The sequence below is a fragment of the Panthera tigris genome, chromosome F2, assembly GCF_018350195.1.
Source record: "Panthera tigris isolate Pti1 chromosome F2, P.tigris_Pti1_mat1.1, whole genome shotgun sequence".
In the NCBI taxonomy this organism is placed as follows: Eukaryota; Metazoa; Chordata; class Mammalia; order Carnivora; family Felidae; genus Panthera; species Panthera tigris.
In genome coordinates, this window is record NC_056676.1 from 81809200 (window position 1) to 81821635 (window position 12436).

The following is a 12436-nucleotide window of genomic DNA, read 5'->3' on the forward strand; positions in this document are numbered from 1 at the left end:
CGCGGCTGCAAAGACAGAAGCCAGTGGGAGTCACCACGGGGCTCGCAGTTTCCCAGAGAAGCTGGAGCTAGCAGCCGCGAACAGGACGGCAGCTGGTTCGCACCCCTGCGCTACCGGTGCAGTGGGCTCGCCGGGGTGGGGCGGGGCTGCTGAGCCGGCACGCGCCGGACGGCGCGCGGCGCGGCGCGGGGCGGGGCTGGGCGACGCACGGGGCGGGGCTGGGTGGCCGGGCCAGCGCGCCTGCGCCCCCGGAGCTGGCGAGACAAAGGGGAGGGCCCGGCCGGCCCCGCCCCCAGCGCCCCGCCCCGCGCGGCCGGCCGGGCCGGCGTGTGGCCCCCGCGCCCCCGCCTCCGCTGCCGCCGCAGCCGCCATGTACCCCGCGGGCCCCCCGACCGGCCCAGCCCCGCGCCGCGGCCGCCATCCCCTGCCCGGGCGCCCCGCGCAGCCGCCGCGGCTCACCGCACCCACCCCGGCTCCCGCCGTGAGGCCGCCGCCCCCCGCGCCCGGGCCGCGGCCCCGCGTGGCCGTGAAGATGGCCTTCCGCAAGGCCTACTCCATCAAGGACAAGCTCCAGGCCATCGAGCGCGTCAAGGGCGGCGAGCGGCAGGCCAGCGTGTGCCGAGACTTCGGCGTGCCGGGCGGCACGCTGCGCGGCTGGCTCAAGGACGAGCCCAAGCTGCGCTGGTTCCTGGAGCAGCTGGGCGGAGAGGTGGGCACGCAGCGCAAGAAGATGCGGCTGGCCAACGAGGAGGAGATCGACCGCGCCGTCTACTCGTGGTTCCTGGCGCTGCGCCAGCACGGCGTGCCGCTGTCAGGGCCGCTCATCCAGGCTCAGGCCGAGGCCTTCGCGCGCCAGATCTACGGGCCCGAGTGCACCTTCAAGGCCAGCCACGGCTGGTTCTGGCGCTGGCAGAAGCGCCACGGCATCTCCAGCCAGCGCATCTATGGCGAGGCCGAGCCTCTGGCCGCGGGCCCCGCGCCCGGCCCGCCCGTCAAGCAGGAGCCCGCGCAGTCCCCCGGCTCCAGCTCCGGCCCCCTGCCCGAGCGGGCCCCGGCCCCGCCGCCCCCCGCCGAGGGCGGCTACGGAGACGAACAGATCTACAACGCGAACGTCACTGGCCTCTACTGGAAGCTGCTTCCGGAGCAGGCCGCGCCCCTGGGCGCGGGAGACCCCGGCGCGGGGGGCTGCGGCCGCCGCTGGCGGGGCGACCGGGTGACAGTGCTGCTGGCCGCCAACCTGACCGGCAGCCACAAGCTGAAGCCGCTGGTCATCGGGCAGCTGCCAGACCCGCCCAGCCTGCGCCACCACAACCAGGACAAGTTCCCAGCCTCCTACCGCTACAGCCCGGATGCCTGGCTGAGTCGCCCACTGCTGCGGGGCTGGTTCTTCGAGGAGTTCGTCCCTGGCGTGAGGCGCTACCTGCGCCGCAGCTGCCTGCAGCAGAGGGCTGTGCTGCTGGTGGCCCACCCGCCCTGCCCAAGCCCGGCTGCCAGGACGCCCGCCCTGGAGGAGAATGAGGAGGCCCTCAGGCGGTGTCGGCCTGAGCCCCTCAGCTCCCCAGAAGAGCTGCAGACCCCGGATGGTGCCGTGCGGGTGCTGTTCCTGTCCAAGGGCAGCAGCCGGGCACACATCCCTGCTCCCCTGGAGCAGGGAGTGGTGGCTGCCTTCAAGCAGCTGTACAAGCGGGAGCTGTTGAGGCTAGCTGTGTCTTGTGCGGGGGGCTCCCCGTTGGACTTTATGCGCAGCTTCATGCTCAAGGACATGTTGTACCTGGCCGGCCTCTCCTGGGACCTGGTGCAGGCTGGCAGCATTGAGCGGTGCTGGCTTCTCGGCTTGCGGGCGGCCTTCGAGCCTCGGCCCAGCGAGGAGTGTGTTGGGCAGCCAGCGGGCCAGGCCGAGGAGGCCGCGGAGCACAGCCGGGTGCTCAGCGACCTCACGCACCTGGCGGCCCTGGCCTACAAGCGCCTGGCGCCCGAGGAAGTGGCCAAGTGGCTGCATCTGGACGATGACGGGGGGCTGCCGGACAGCTGCAGAGAGGAGGCAGGCCCTGGCCGGCCCCCGGTGCTGGCCCCTGCTGCCCCTCCACCCCCCGCCAGCCTACCCTCTGTCATGGGGGGTGGAGAGGAGGAGGAGGAGGCCGCGGTGCCCACTGCTGGGGAGGCGGTGCGGGGACTAGAGACAGCTCTTCGGTGGCTGGAGAACCAGGACCCCCGGGAGGTGGGGCCACCGAAGCTGGTGCAGCTGCGCTCACTGATCAGCATGGCCCGGAGGCTGGGAGGCATTGGTCCTTCTCCCGCAGTCCCCGAGGACGGGGTGTGACCAAGCCAGCCCAAGTGGCCCCCCAGTGGCTGTTCTCCTGCTGCACTTGGAGGGAGGGGACACACAGTCTTTCCATCTCCTCTCCTCCCCTCCCCAGACGTGGCCCACCCTATGGCTCAGGGGGCTCCAGGGACCCCAGCACGGGCTGGCTTGGAGGGGCTCTGTTGGTGAAGGGTCGTTCTGCTCACTGGTCCCCCATCTCCTGAGGGGGGAGCTAGAAGAGAGGCCTCGGGCTCATACACCTCCCTGGGCAAGCACACTCGTGGGGTCTGTGGTTCTAGCCAGGGTCCTTGCCGCACACACGACACCACGCACTTAACAGGGCAGCTGTCGGCGTTCCCGCCCCAGCCTTTGAGAGCTGAGATCTTCAGCCCTGTGCCTGTCTGTACCTCTGGCCCTCCTCCCCAGGGACCCGTCACGTGCCCTGGACGAGGGTCCAGCACTCCTGTCAGTCTGGAGCCCTGGTGCTTTGTGGCTCCCGGGCTACAGCCATGTGATCGTCTCCATGGGGAAGCACCCCACTCAGTTTTGGTGTTTAGCACATTAAGTCCATTTTTACAGATACCCCTCATGGGAGCCAGGGTGGCGTCTCACCACCCCCCCCCCCCTCCCCCAGCCTGGGGCCGGTCTTGGAGGTTGGCTGTGTCGGCTGGAAAGGGAGGATGGTGCCCGGCACTCGGGGGACCGGACGTTCCGGGTGCAGCAGGGAGTGTAGATTTCTGTTCCACTGGGATTGTTAGTTTTCCTTAGGAAGATTCCATTCCAAAATCACACCTATTCTGTGGGGTTGGCAGCCTTCTAGCCTTTCTGGGCCCTGGTGATTTGACCAATGGCTGAATGAGCTCCCCAGACCAGCCACAGCCCACTCGGTCCAGCCCCAGGGCCCAGAGCCACGCCACCTCCTCGGCACTGGCCTGCGGCACTGACAGCCACACCAGGACAATCCCACAGTGCCTTAGTGCCCTCCAAGGCTTTTCCATCCCTCCAGCACTGCCAGGGGCGTGACGAAGGAGCGGCTTCCCACAGCCCCAGGAATTGGGCTTCCGAGTGGCCCAGCTGGAGAGAGGGAGGCAAGTGTTGGTGTCACTGCCCCGCTCTGGGCTCAGTCCTGCGGGTGGTCTGGGACCCGGAGGCGCCCGGGGCCTTCAGGGACTGTCTGGGGAGCTGCTGCCCAGAGCTCTCGTGGAGGGCGGGGGCTGGGTCTGCGGTCCACACCCCCACCGCCCCGCGTGCTGGCTGGACACTGCAGAGGCTGTACACAGGCAGTGTGCTGGTGGGAGGGAGGGGCAATGCACTGGTGAGGGAGCCCCCGGAGCAGCTCCCCAAGTCTGAGAACATAAACTGCTCCTCGGAGCTGTCCTCAGTCGAGGTGTGTGCGTGTTACATACGTGGGTCTCAAATCCGAGAGCTGAGGGGAGAAGTGGAGAATTTGGAAGCTCGACCAGGCAGGGGCCCAGCTGGCACCTCTGCTCGCTCATCTCAAGCCTGCACCCCTAGAGGAGCTGGTGGCCGGCTGTGGCTGGCCCTGGGACTCTAACCCAAGCAGCTGGCACAGAGCTTCAGGAAGCCTTCCTTCCACCACCTGATGGCAGCTCAGGGATGTAGGGCTGGGAGCCCGTGGGTGCTAGGAGGGGTGCACCTGGGGCTCCAAGAGTGTCTTCAGGAGAACGGCTGAATACTCAAAGCAGCAAAGGTTGTTACTCTTAGGAAGAGGCTGTTGGGCCTGATTGGGGTGTCCGGAGGGCATGGCAGTGGGCTGCAGAAGGGGGCCCTGGGAAGTGGGTGTGTGGGCTCCTATTAAAACCACGCTTAACTTGTGTTTTGGGGAGAGTTGCCCATCCGAGACGCACGGCCTTGCCCAAGGGGGCTACGTGCTTGGGAAGCGACCCCCACACGTGGAGTGGACTGCAGGTGCAACGTCACCATGTGGGGAGGGGAACGGAGCGCCCGTTAGCTGGGGGGACCAGGGACCCCCCAGCCCACGCCTCCACCCAGTGTAGGTCAGGATTGCTATGCGGAGCCCTAGGATGGGCGCTGGGCACTGCTTGTCCCCAGACAGGGGTGTCCCCTGGTGAGGCTCATCTCCAGAGGCGTGTCCTCGAGGGGACCGTGGGCTTATGGGGTGCACGCAGTTGAGCCTTTTCACACCCATCCTTGCCGGAGGTGTTCACCCAGTCAGCCCAATGCGCTTTATAATAAAAGTTCGTGTCAACTTCATATGCATCCCTGTTCTAAAGTCTTCTTTTAATATATTTTTTTGAATTTGGGGTATATTTTATTTTTTTAAGTAACCTCTACATGAAACACGGGGGCTGAACTCCTAACCCCAAGAAACAAGAGTTTCATTCTGTAGGACTGAGCCAGCCAGGTACCTGTAAAGTCTTATTTTTATAATTTTCAATCCAATACTTAGATCTAGAACACCTCATGATGCAAAAAAGTGAGGAAGACAAAGAGACTGATGAAAGGAGAGACTAGACCCACCAGTCTCTTGAAAACCTAACTTTAGCCTTGTGGTATAAGCGGGCTTGGGGCCAGCCAATGATCAGGCTGCCGCCCCGGCCCCCAGAGCCACTCTCATTCCTGTCCTGTCCAGGGCCATCGCCATCTGGGGCGAGGCTGCCCCGCCAGCCAGGCTGGGGGCTCAGGGAGACGCCTCTCGTTCAGCGAGTGGCCTGCTCACGGCAGGGCTGGTCACAGGTTCGTCCCCTGCCCCACAAGCCAACCCGCCCAGGTGCTCGGGGACCGCGTGCGGAGATGCACTGCTGGAGCCCGCCGACACACCGGAGGGTGAGGCTGGGGTGTCGGGAAGCCAGCGACTCCGCCCGACCAGAGCTCTCCGGTGATGGTGACGTACAGCCAGGGCGGGTCGCCTCTGCCCCCACGCCATCTGCGCTCGACCGGCTCCCGGGAGCCCCGCGCCCCAAGCCTCAGCTCTGATGTACCTCTAAGCCCTTGGAATCTGTCTGGCTCTATCAGCCCAAGCATGGTCACTCAGTGCTACAGGACAGCAGCGTCTTTATTCCCATCTCAGAGAAGTCAGGTGTGGAAATGGCCTCAGGCTGACCCTCCTGACAGGCAGGAGGGCCAGTGTGCCAAGATGGAATGGGGCGGCGGGGGGGGTGGAGGGCAGGAGCGAGAGCAGGGTGGGCACTGCTACAGTGGCGGGGGGGGGGGGGGTGCCACCAGGCCACCTACAGACGGGACTGATTTGCTCGTCTCGGCCTGCAGGTGGCACAATCAGCTAGCTCCACCCCGTGACTGGCACGGTGTCGGGAGGCCACTGGGGGAGGGGAGGGGAGCTCCAGCACTCCAGGGCCTGGCCGGGGGAGGCGGGTGGGCAGTGTGGGCAGCCCACCCTCCACCACAGGCCCCACAGCCTCAGTTCGGGACCCGAGTCCCCTGCCCTCCGGGCTGGTTGCTCCATTCAGGGACATGCCGAAGAGCCACGTCCTGCAGTTGAGGCCAGGCCACGAGACCCTCCAGGACAACCCATGGAAGGGTCATCAGGGCAGATCACCCAGATCCCGCCACTTGCCAGGAGCTCCGCAGGGGCAGGGGGCCCACGGCCAGCTGAAGCCAAGTCTCTGTCCCGCAGCTGGCCGGGCCACCCTCCCAGACCGCCCGTGGCCTGCTGCCAGCTGGAGCACTGCGGCCATCCTGCGGGGGCTCTGCTCGAGTGTCCCCAAGGGAAGGACCTGGGTGCAGGTCCTCCTCAGCCAGGGCAAGGACACCCAGCCCCGTTCTCTTCTTGGGGCCTGGCAGGGTCAGGGCCCAGCTCCCTGTGGGCAGCCCCACCTAATGGCAGGTCAACCTGGGGACGAGACGGATGTGGCTGGCTTCACTGCACAGAGCAAGTCTTTGTGCAGTCTCTGCGTCACCCCCCCAGCTGGCGGTGGTTACACGGCTGTCAGAAGCGCCCGCCCAGCTTCTCTGCTCCTGCCTCACGCAGCCAGCCCACCACGTCCCAACACTCAGGCCCCCAGAACCCGGGCCACCCACGAAGGGGGCCCACCGCCACAGTGTTCTCTGCCCCATGGGGGTGGTTCCTACAGGTGAGGGGATTCCCCGCCTGCCAACCCCTCCGGTCCTGTCCTCATTTCCTCACGCAGGGATGGGGCAGCCCTGGGGATTCCTGCCTGGAGGGAGAGCTGCAGTGCCGGGAAGGGGCAGGGAAGGAGGGCCTGGGGGCGGCCACGGCCAGTGCCCGCTCCCTACTTCCCGCTCAGCTCCCTGGCCCGGCAGGTGGCAGCCTCCACGGCGCTCATGGTGGCCGCCCGCAGCCCGCCCCGCTCCAGCGCGTGGAGCCCATAGATGGTGGTACCGCCCGGCGTGCACACGTCTGTCCTCAGCTGAGCCGGGTGCTGCCCCTTCTGCAGCAACAACTTGCCTGTGCCCTGGGGAGAGGGGCACCGGCGGTGACTCGAGGGAGGCTCAGTCCCACTGTGTAGCCTGCTCGGCCTGCCATCCCAGATCCTAACTCAGGCTTCCCGGGCCTGCTGTCTCCCTTCCCGCTGCTCTGCAGACACCCCAGCCTATCCCTCTTCACACAGTCCCTGGGGGCGGCCCTCACTCACCAGCAGGGTCTGGGCAGCAATGCGGTGGGCCAGGCCACTGGGCATGCCCATCTTGATGGCACCTTCGGCCAAGGCCTCGGAGAAGGCACACACCTGCAGCAGTGAGGGGTGGGGACTGACAAAGCTGACGCTCTCCCTGGATGAAGCACCCAGTCTGGAGAAAGCGTAGAACTTTCAGAAACAAGGCCCAGAGCACTGGCCACCAGTGCAGGAACCCGGTCTGAGGCTTGAGCCCAGGGCTCCGACTGGAGGAGTCCTGAGCCTCAAAGGTGGGGGAGAGCAGAGATACAGGCAGCTCGGGGATCAAGCCATGTGATCCCAAAGGCAGGGGTCACTGCAGGGACTTGAAAAGGCTCCGCTCTGTCAAGGGCCGGCCTGGGGGGCGGGGGATGAGACAACACTCACGAAGGCCACGCCGCTGCCACTGAGGCCGGTGTGGATGTCCACGTGGGCCTCAGGCACCTCCTCGCACTGCCCACAGGCCTCCAGCAGGGTCTGCAGGAGCTCGGCGTCGCTGTTTCCAGTGTGGCGGCCGCGGGCCATCACCATAGCGCCCTCTTGAACCACGCAGGGCAGATTGGGGGAGATCCGCAGCACCCGTGTGGCCGGTGGCAGCAGCTGGCCAGAGAGAGGCAGGGGTCAGGGAACGGGTGGGGTCGGCGCTGCCAGGCAGGCCCTCGCCTCCGCCAGCTGTGGGCTCCCCTCCCCGGGTCCTGGGCGCGGTGCCAGGAGGCGCCTGAACCTCAGGCCCCTCGGCCCCCTGGCCCCCTGTTTGGGCTGTCTGGAAGGCCAAGTGTCACATGTCTCGCCCATCCCGCCTCCCTAAAGGGCTAGAGTCAGGCTGGCACCAGTCTCGGATGGCAAGGGGTGGGAAGCAGAGCCTGGCCAGCAGAACTGACTCTGGGGGCAAAGCCTCACCTCCCACATAACCACCACTCACCTCCTCCAGGGTACTCAGAGAGATCCCGGCGGCCACAGACACCAAGATGTGCTCAGTGGTTACCACGGGGGCCACCTCTGCCAGGACAGCTGGCAGGACGTGGGGCTTGGTGGCAAAGAAGACTAACCAGCAGTTCTGCACAACCTCCTGGTTGGAGTGGGTGGTCTGGCAGCCCAGAGCCTACAGTGGGGGCAGAGGGATCATGGCGGGGTGAAGTGCGGCAGCCTCCCAGACCATGGCCCTTCCTGCTAGAGGCCACCCTGCATCCCCAGGGGTCCCCAGGGATCTCTCCTCCCATTGCAAACGCCTGCACCAGCCCCCTCACAATGCCCAAGACTCACCCAGACCACGGGTTCTTGCTCAGGACCCAACCTGCACCTCACGGGCCTTGCTGATGTCAGGACCTCCTCACGCCCTCTGACCCCAGTGAGTGCCCACAACCATCTCTGCCCACCCCAATACACAGATACACGTGCACACACACACACGCCCCGTTACTCCACCCTTGCTCTCCACAACCTTGACTTTCCTTCCAGTCTTTGACCTCCTCTTTCCCCAACCCAGACAGTCTCAAAAGTTCAGCTAACTAAGCAGCATCCCCTTGCCCCCAGGAAGTGTCTCAGAGGAACAGGAGCCAAGAGCCACCATGAGCCCCCTCTCCCCCCCACCAGGATAGCCTCGACTCAGAAGAGCCGGGGACCAGCTCACCCGGAAGCGGCAGAGGTTCCTGTCGCTTGGTGCGCTGGCTAGTACGTGTTGAGCTTCGACTTTTCCTGGAGAGAAAGGCCAAGAGCAGAAGGGTCAGTGAGGAGGTGGGGTGGAAGGAAGGAACAGGGGCCAGCCTGGCCTGCCCCTCACCGAAGGGTCTCTCACACTCAGCCATGCCTGGGCCATCCTGGCCGCTGGCTGCCTGAGACTCTGCAAGAACCGAAGTGCGTGGCAGGGGTGTTCCACTCGGCCGGGACCAGGCAATCACGTCCATCCTGTGGTACTTGTCAGTCTCCACCACCCATCTGTGGCCGCGGCCGCAGGCCCCGCTAGACACAGGGGCCAGGAGCTTGCCTAGTCTCATGAGGACATGGATCTCAGGGGCCTATACCTCGAGGGACAAGAAGGCAGGGGAGGAGGGGTCCGTGGTGGGTAGGGAGGCCAAACAGGGGCAAGCTTCCAGCGGAGCTGGGGGTATATCTGTGCTGGGATGTCCGAGCTGGGGCTAAGCGCCCATTTGGTAGAAATCATCTGCACCTGTCGGGTACAGGGCTGAGGAGATTAAGTTTCTGTAAGGTCTAACAGGAAGACAGAAGTGCACCCCACAACCCAAACACAAGGCCAGTTAGTCAGGACAATGACAAGTGCCATGCATTCCTACCACTACTGTGTTCAACACTGAATCTGCACCACCCTGGAAGGAAGGAGATACTGGCGGTTTTACAGGTAAAACACTTGAGAGTTTTGCAGTAAAGTATTTTCTGATGATTTTGACCCCACTGAACCTTGACTGTGGCTGAAGGGAGAAAGCCAGCCTATAGTCTACACGTAAAGGTTTCTAAATCCCGTGGAGTAAGTTTAGGACAGCATTATCATGCCTTGCTGCAAACCAGTGGTTCACCACCCGGGAAGTCTCTGCCCCTTTCCAACCCCAGGGGACTTGTGGCAACTGCTGGAGACAGTTTTGCCTCTCACAACAGGGGATGCTACTGACATCTAGTGGGAAGAGGCCAAGGACGCGGCTAAACACCCTACAATGTGAAGAATGGAGAATTATCCCACCCCAAATGTCCACAGTGCTGCGGAGGTTGTGAAAACCTGCAGCGCGCCGCCAGAGTAGAGCCGGCAAACAAACAGGAAACAGGAGGCTCAAAGGTCAAGCAACTGGACCCAGGCAGACCAGGTAGTTAGTAGGAGATCCCAGGCTCTAAGCTAGCGCTGTCCAAGAAAAATATCACTGAAGCCACGTAGAGAACTTCACACTTTCTAGTAGTCACATTAAACAAGTAAGGAAAATAGATGAAATCAATCGTAACATATTTGACTTAACACGATATAAAGAAAATGCTATTCTTCCAAAACTTCGTTTCAGTCAGCATTAAAAGTTACCAAAATATGTTACTTTCTCTTTTCTTGTGTGCTAAATCTTCCAAACCCGACGTAGATTTTATGCAATTAACTCACGCCACATCTCAACGCGAACCATCCACATTTCCATGGTGGGCGGTCTATGGCCCCATGTGGCTCCTGGCCAGTGCGGGGACAACCAACTCTAAGCCTCCTACGCGCAGCCGTCACCGCTGTGCTCACAGGGACGCAGGGTCCCCAGGAGCAGAGTCCGCCTTCCGCCCGGGCCCACGCCCGCCGGGCCGGACCCGCCCCGCTCCGCTTCCACGGTGCCCTCGCTCCTCGCCCAGGAGCTCTGCGGGATGCATCCCTCCACGCAGAGAAACCCTTCCCTCGCACAACCGGCCGGTGTCGGACGCCCGCTGGTCCCCAGGCCCAGGGACCCACGCGCCCCCACGCCCGAGGCCCCCACCTGCTCGAATGAAGCCCTGCGCGAGGGCCTCTGCCATACGCCCGGCGCCAACAAAGCCCACGCGTAACTGGTCCAGACCCGGGGCCGCCACCACCGCCATCTCGCCACCGCCCCGCCAGGCCTTGCCCCGCCCCACGCCCTCGGCCCCGCCAATGGGCTACGCCGCCCCGCCCTGTCCTTGTCTATTGGCTGCCTGGACTTCACGCCCCGCCCACTCCCTTCCGGGCTCTGCGCCCTACCGCTCGACTAGCAGTACTGCTCCAGTCCCTCCCCGCGCTGCTCATTGGTCCGGGAGAGCGGGGCGCTGCGGCTCCGGTGGGCGGGGCGCCGCGCCCCGTCTTCCACCGCGCGTTGGAGAGTCTGGCAGAAGCGCCGCGTCTGGCGAGGTGGATGAAGCTTCCGTGGCAGGATTCTGGGGGCCTGGTGTCGACCAGATCCTGATCGGAGCTTGAGAGACTCCGTTCAGTGGCCAAGGGTTGGAAAAGGTGGGGGTTCCTCCGAGTCCTTCCGGAGGTCTGTGCCCTGGAGCGTGCCTGGTTGGGTGTCCCTCGCGTGAACGCCGCAGAGTCCGGGAAACCACTGGCGCTGGGCAGTTTGGCTTCCAGGTGAAAGCATCGTCCTGATTCCGATGAAGGGCCCGGGCGGGCGAGGTCCTGACCCTGGCCAATCATTACGACATGTCAGGAGCTAGGGAGTGGAGCCCTACCAGCCTTAGGCCGCTTTCTCTGGGTGGCAGCCACGTTCTCAGGGGCACCCAGGCTCTCTCTTTGGAACCTGGGAGTGGACTCGGGTGGGGAAGGCAGGGCTGCCTGGCCAGGGCTTGTTGTCAGCCCCTGTCCAAGCTTCAGGTCCAGGTGACAGCATAACATTAGCACTGCCAGTGAAATGTGTGAATAGGGCATGCATTGACTGCATTAACGAAGTTCCTCCAGCCAGCCTCGATCTTGGTTTTCATGGGCCTCGCAGGTTGCTGCGATAAGGCAGGAGAGGTCTTCCTGAGGCCTGGCTCCCCAGCGGAGACCTGGCCCATCTTGCTGTTGGTCCTGGGGGAGATGGGAGTGCTTGGCCACCGCCAGGGCCCATGTTTGAAACTGATGGGAGAGTAGGGGTAGTAGTACTTGTTTTTCGTTTTTCGGTTTATTTATTTTGAGAGAGAGAGAGCGAGTGAGCCTGGGGGAGGGGCAGAGAAGAGAGAATCTCAAGCAGGCTCCATGCTGTCAGCACAAAGCCCAACTCAGGACTCGATCCCATGATCCTGGATCATGACCTGAGCTGAGATCAAGAGCAGGGTTCCTTTTTTTTTTTTTATGTTTATTTTTGAGAGAGAGAACGCAAAAGGGGGAGGGGGAGAGAGAGGGAGACAACAGAATCTGAAGCAGGCTGCAGGCTCTGAGCTGTCAGCACAGAGCCTGACACGTGACTCAAGCTCATGAACCGTGAGATTGTGACCTGAGCCAAAGTCAGACGCTCAACCGACTGAGCCATCCAGGCACCCCTCAAGAGCCGGCCTCTTAACCAACTAAGCCCCCCTGGGTGTCCCAAATGCTTGTAATCTTTAATTGGCATGGGAAAAATAAAGCTTGGAGAGTGAAGATTGTAGTTTTTCTGTTTGAGACTGCATTTTAAAAACGTTTTAGGGCGCCTCACAGTTGGGCATCCAACTCTTGATTTCAGCTTGACTCTTGGTTTTGGCTGGGGTGGTGATCCAAGGCCACGGGATCAGACTCCACACCTAGCGTGGAACCTGCTTGAGATTCTCGCTCTTTCCCTCTGCCCCTCCCCGCACGTATGCTCTCTCTCTCTAAAGTAAGTAAAATTTTAAAAAATGTTTGGTTACTCTAAACTCTACTTTGACACATTCTAAACTCTTCAACAATGAAATCCCCTCATTCACTCAGCACTGCCCCTGCAGGGTGTGAGTCCTGCTCCGAGGAAAGCCATGGAGCAGCAGACTGGGCCGCAGAACCCCTACCTTGAGGACTTGTTCTGGCTGGGGACGCAGCCCCTCTGTGATGCGCATGCACACACACACACACACACACACACACACACAGAACAGTGCGGACGATGGC

The 12436-nt window shown here is 63.2% G+C and overlaps 2 protein-coding genes across 4 annotated transcripts; one reads left to right on the forward strand and one right to left on the reverse strand.

Annotated features, from left to right (window-relative positions):
- The first annotated feature begins 370 nt into the window (after positions 1-370).
- On the forward strand, positions 371-4537 carry TIGD5 (tigger transposable element derived 5). The gene has a single exon (XM_042973232.1). The coding sequence runs from the start codon at positions 371-373 to the stop codon at positions 2318-2320; it is 1950 nt and encodes a 649-aa protein (XP_042829166.1). The 3' UTR covers positions 2321-4537.
- A 956-nt stretch (positions 4538-5493) lies between these two features.
- PYCR3 (pyrroline-5-carboxylate reductase 3) lies at positions 5494-10478 on the reverse strand. 3 transcript variants are annotated; one of them, XM_042973235.1, is made up of 6 exons: positions 10365-10478; positions 8546-8610; positions 7838-8017; positions 7303-7515; positions 6898-6990; positions 5494-6134 (listed from the first exon to the last, which is right to left on the reverse strand). In XM_042973235.1, the coding sequence occupies exons 1-6, from the start codon at positions 10462-10464 to the stop codon at positions 6036-6038; spliced, it is 750 nt and encodes a 249-aa protein (XP_042829169.1). In that variant the 5' UTR covers positions 10465-10478; the 3' UTR covers positions 5494-6035. The 3 variants fall into 3 exon arrangements, with proteins under 3 accessions (XP_042829169.1, XP_042829167.1, XP_042829168.1); XM_042973233.1 differs by having other exon boundaries at positions 6045-6717; XM_042973234.1 differs by lacking the exon at positions 10365-10478 and adding an exon at positions 10010-10105 and having other exon boundaries at positions 6045-6717.
- Positions 10479-12436: the final 1958 nt, after the last annotated feature.

What these genes read in the sequence shown, in the direction of transcription:
- TIGD5 (XM_042973232.1), top strand. Translation starts at nt 371, where the DNA reads ATGTACCCCGCGGGCCCCCCGACCGGCCCAGCCCCGCGCCGCGGCCGC.
- PYCR3 (XM_042973233.1), bottom strand. Translation starts at nt 10,464, where the DNA reads ATGGCGGTGGTGGCGGCCCCGGGTCTGGACCAGTTACGCGTGGGCTTT. An exon ending in GCAGGGCTTCATTCGAGCAG is followed by an intron (nt 8,611 to 10,364) that starts GTGGGGGCCTCG and finishes CTTTCTCTCCAG; the next exon opens with GAAAAGTCGAAGCTCAACAC. An exon ending in GGAACCTCTGCCGCTTCCGG is followed by an intron (nt 8,018 to 8,545) that starts GTGAGCTGGTCC and finishes CCCCCACTGTAG; the next exon opens with GCTCTGGGCTGCCAGACCAC.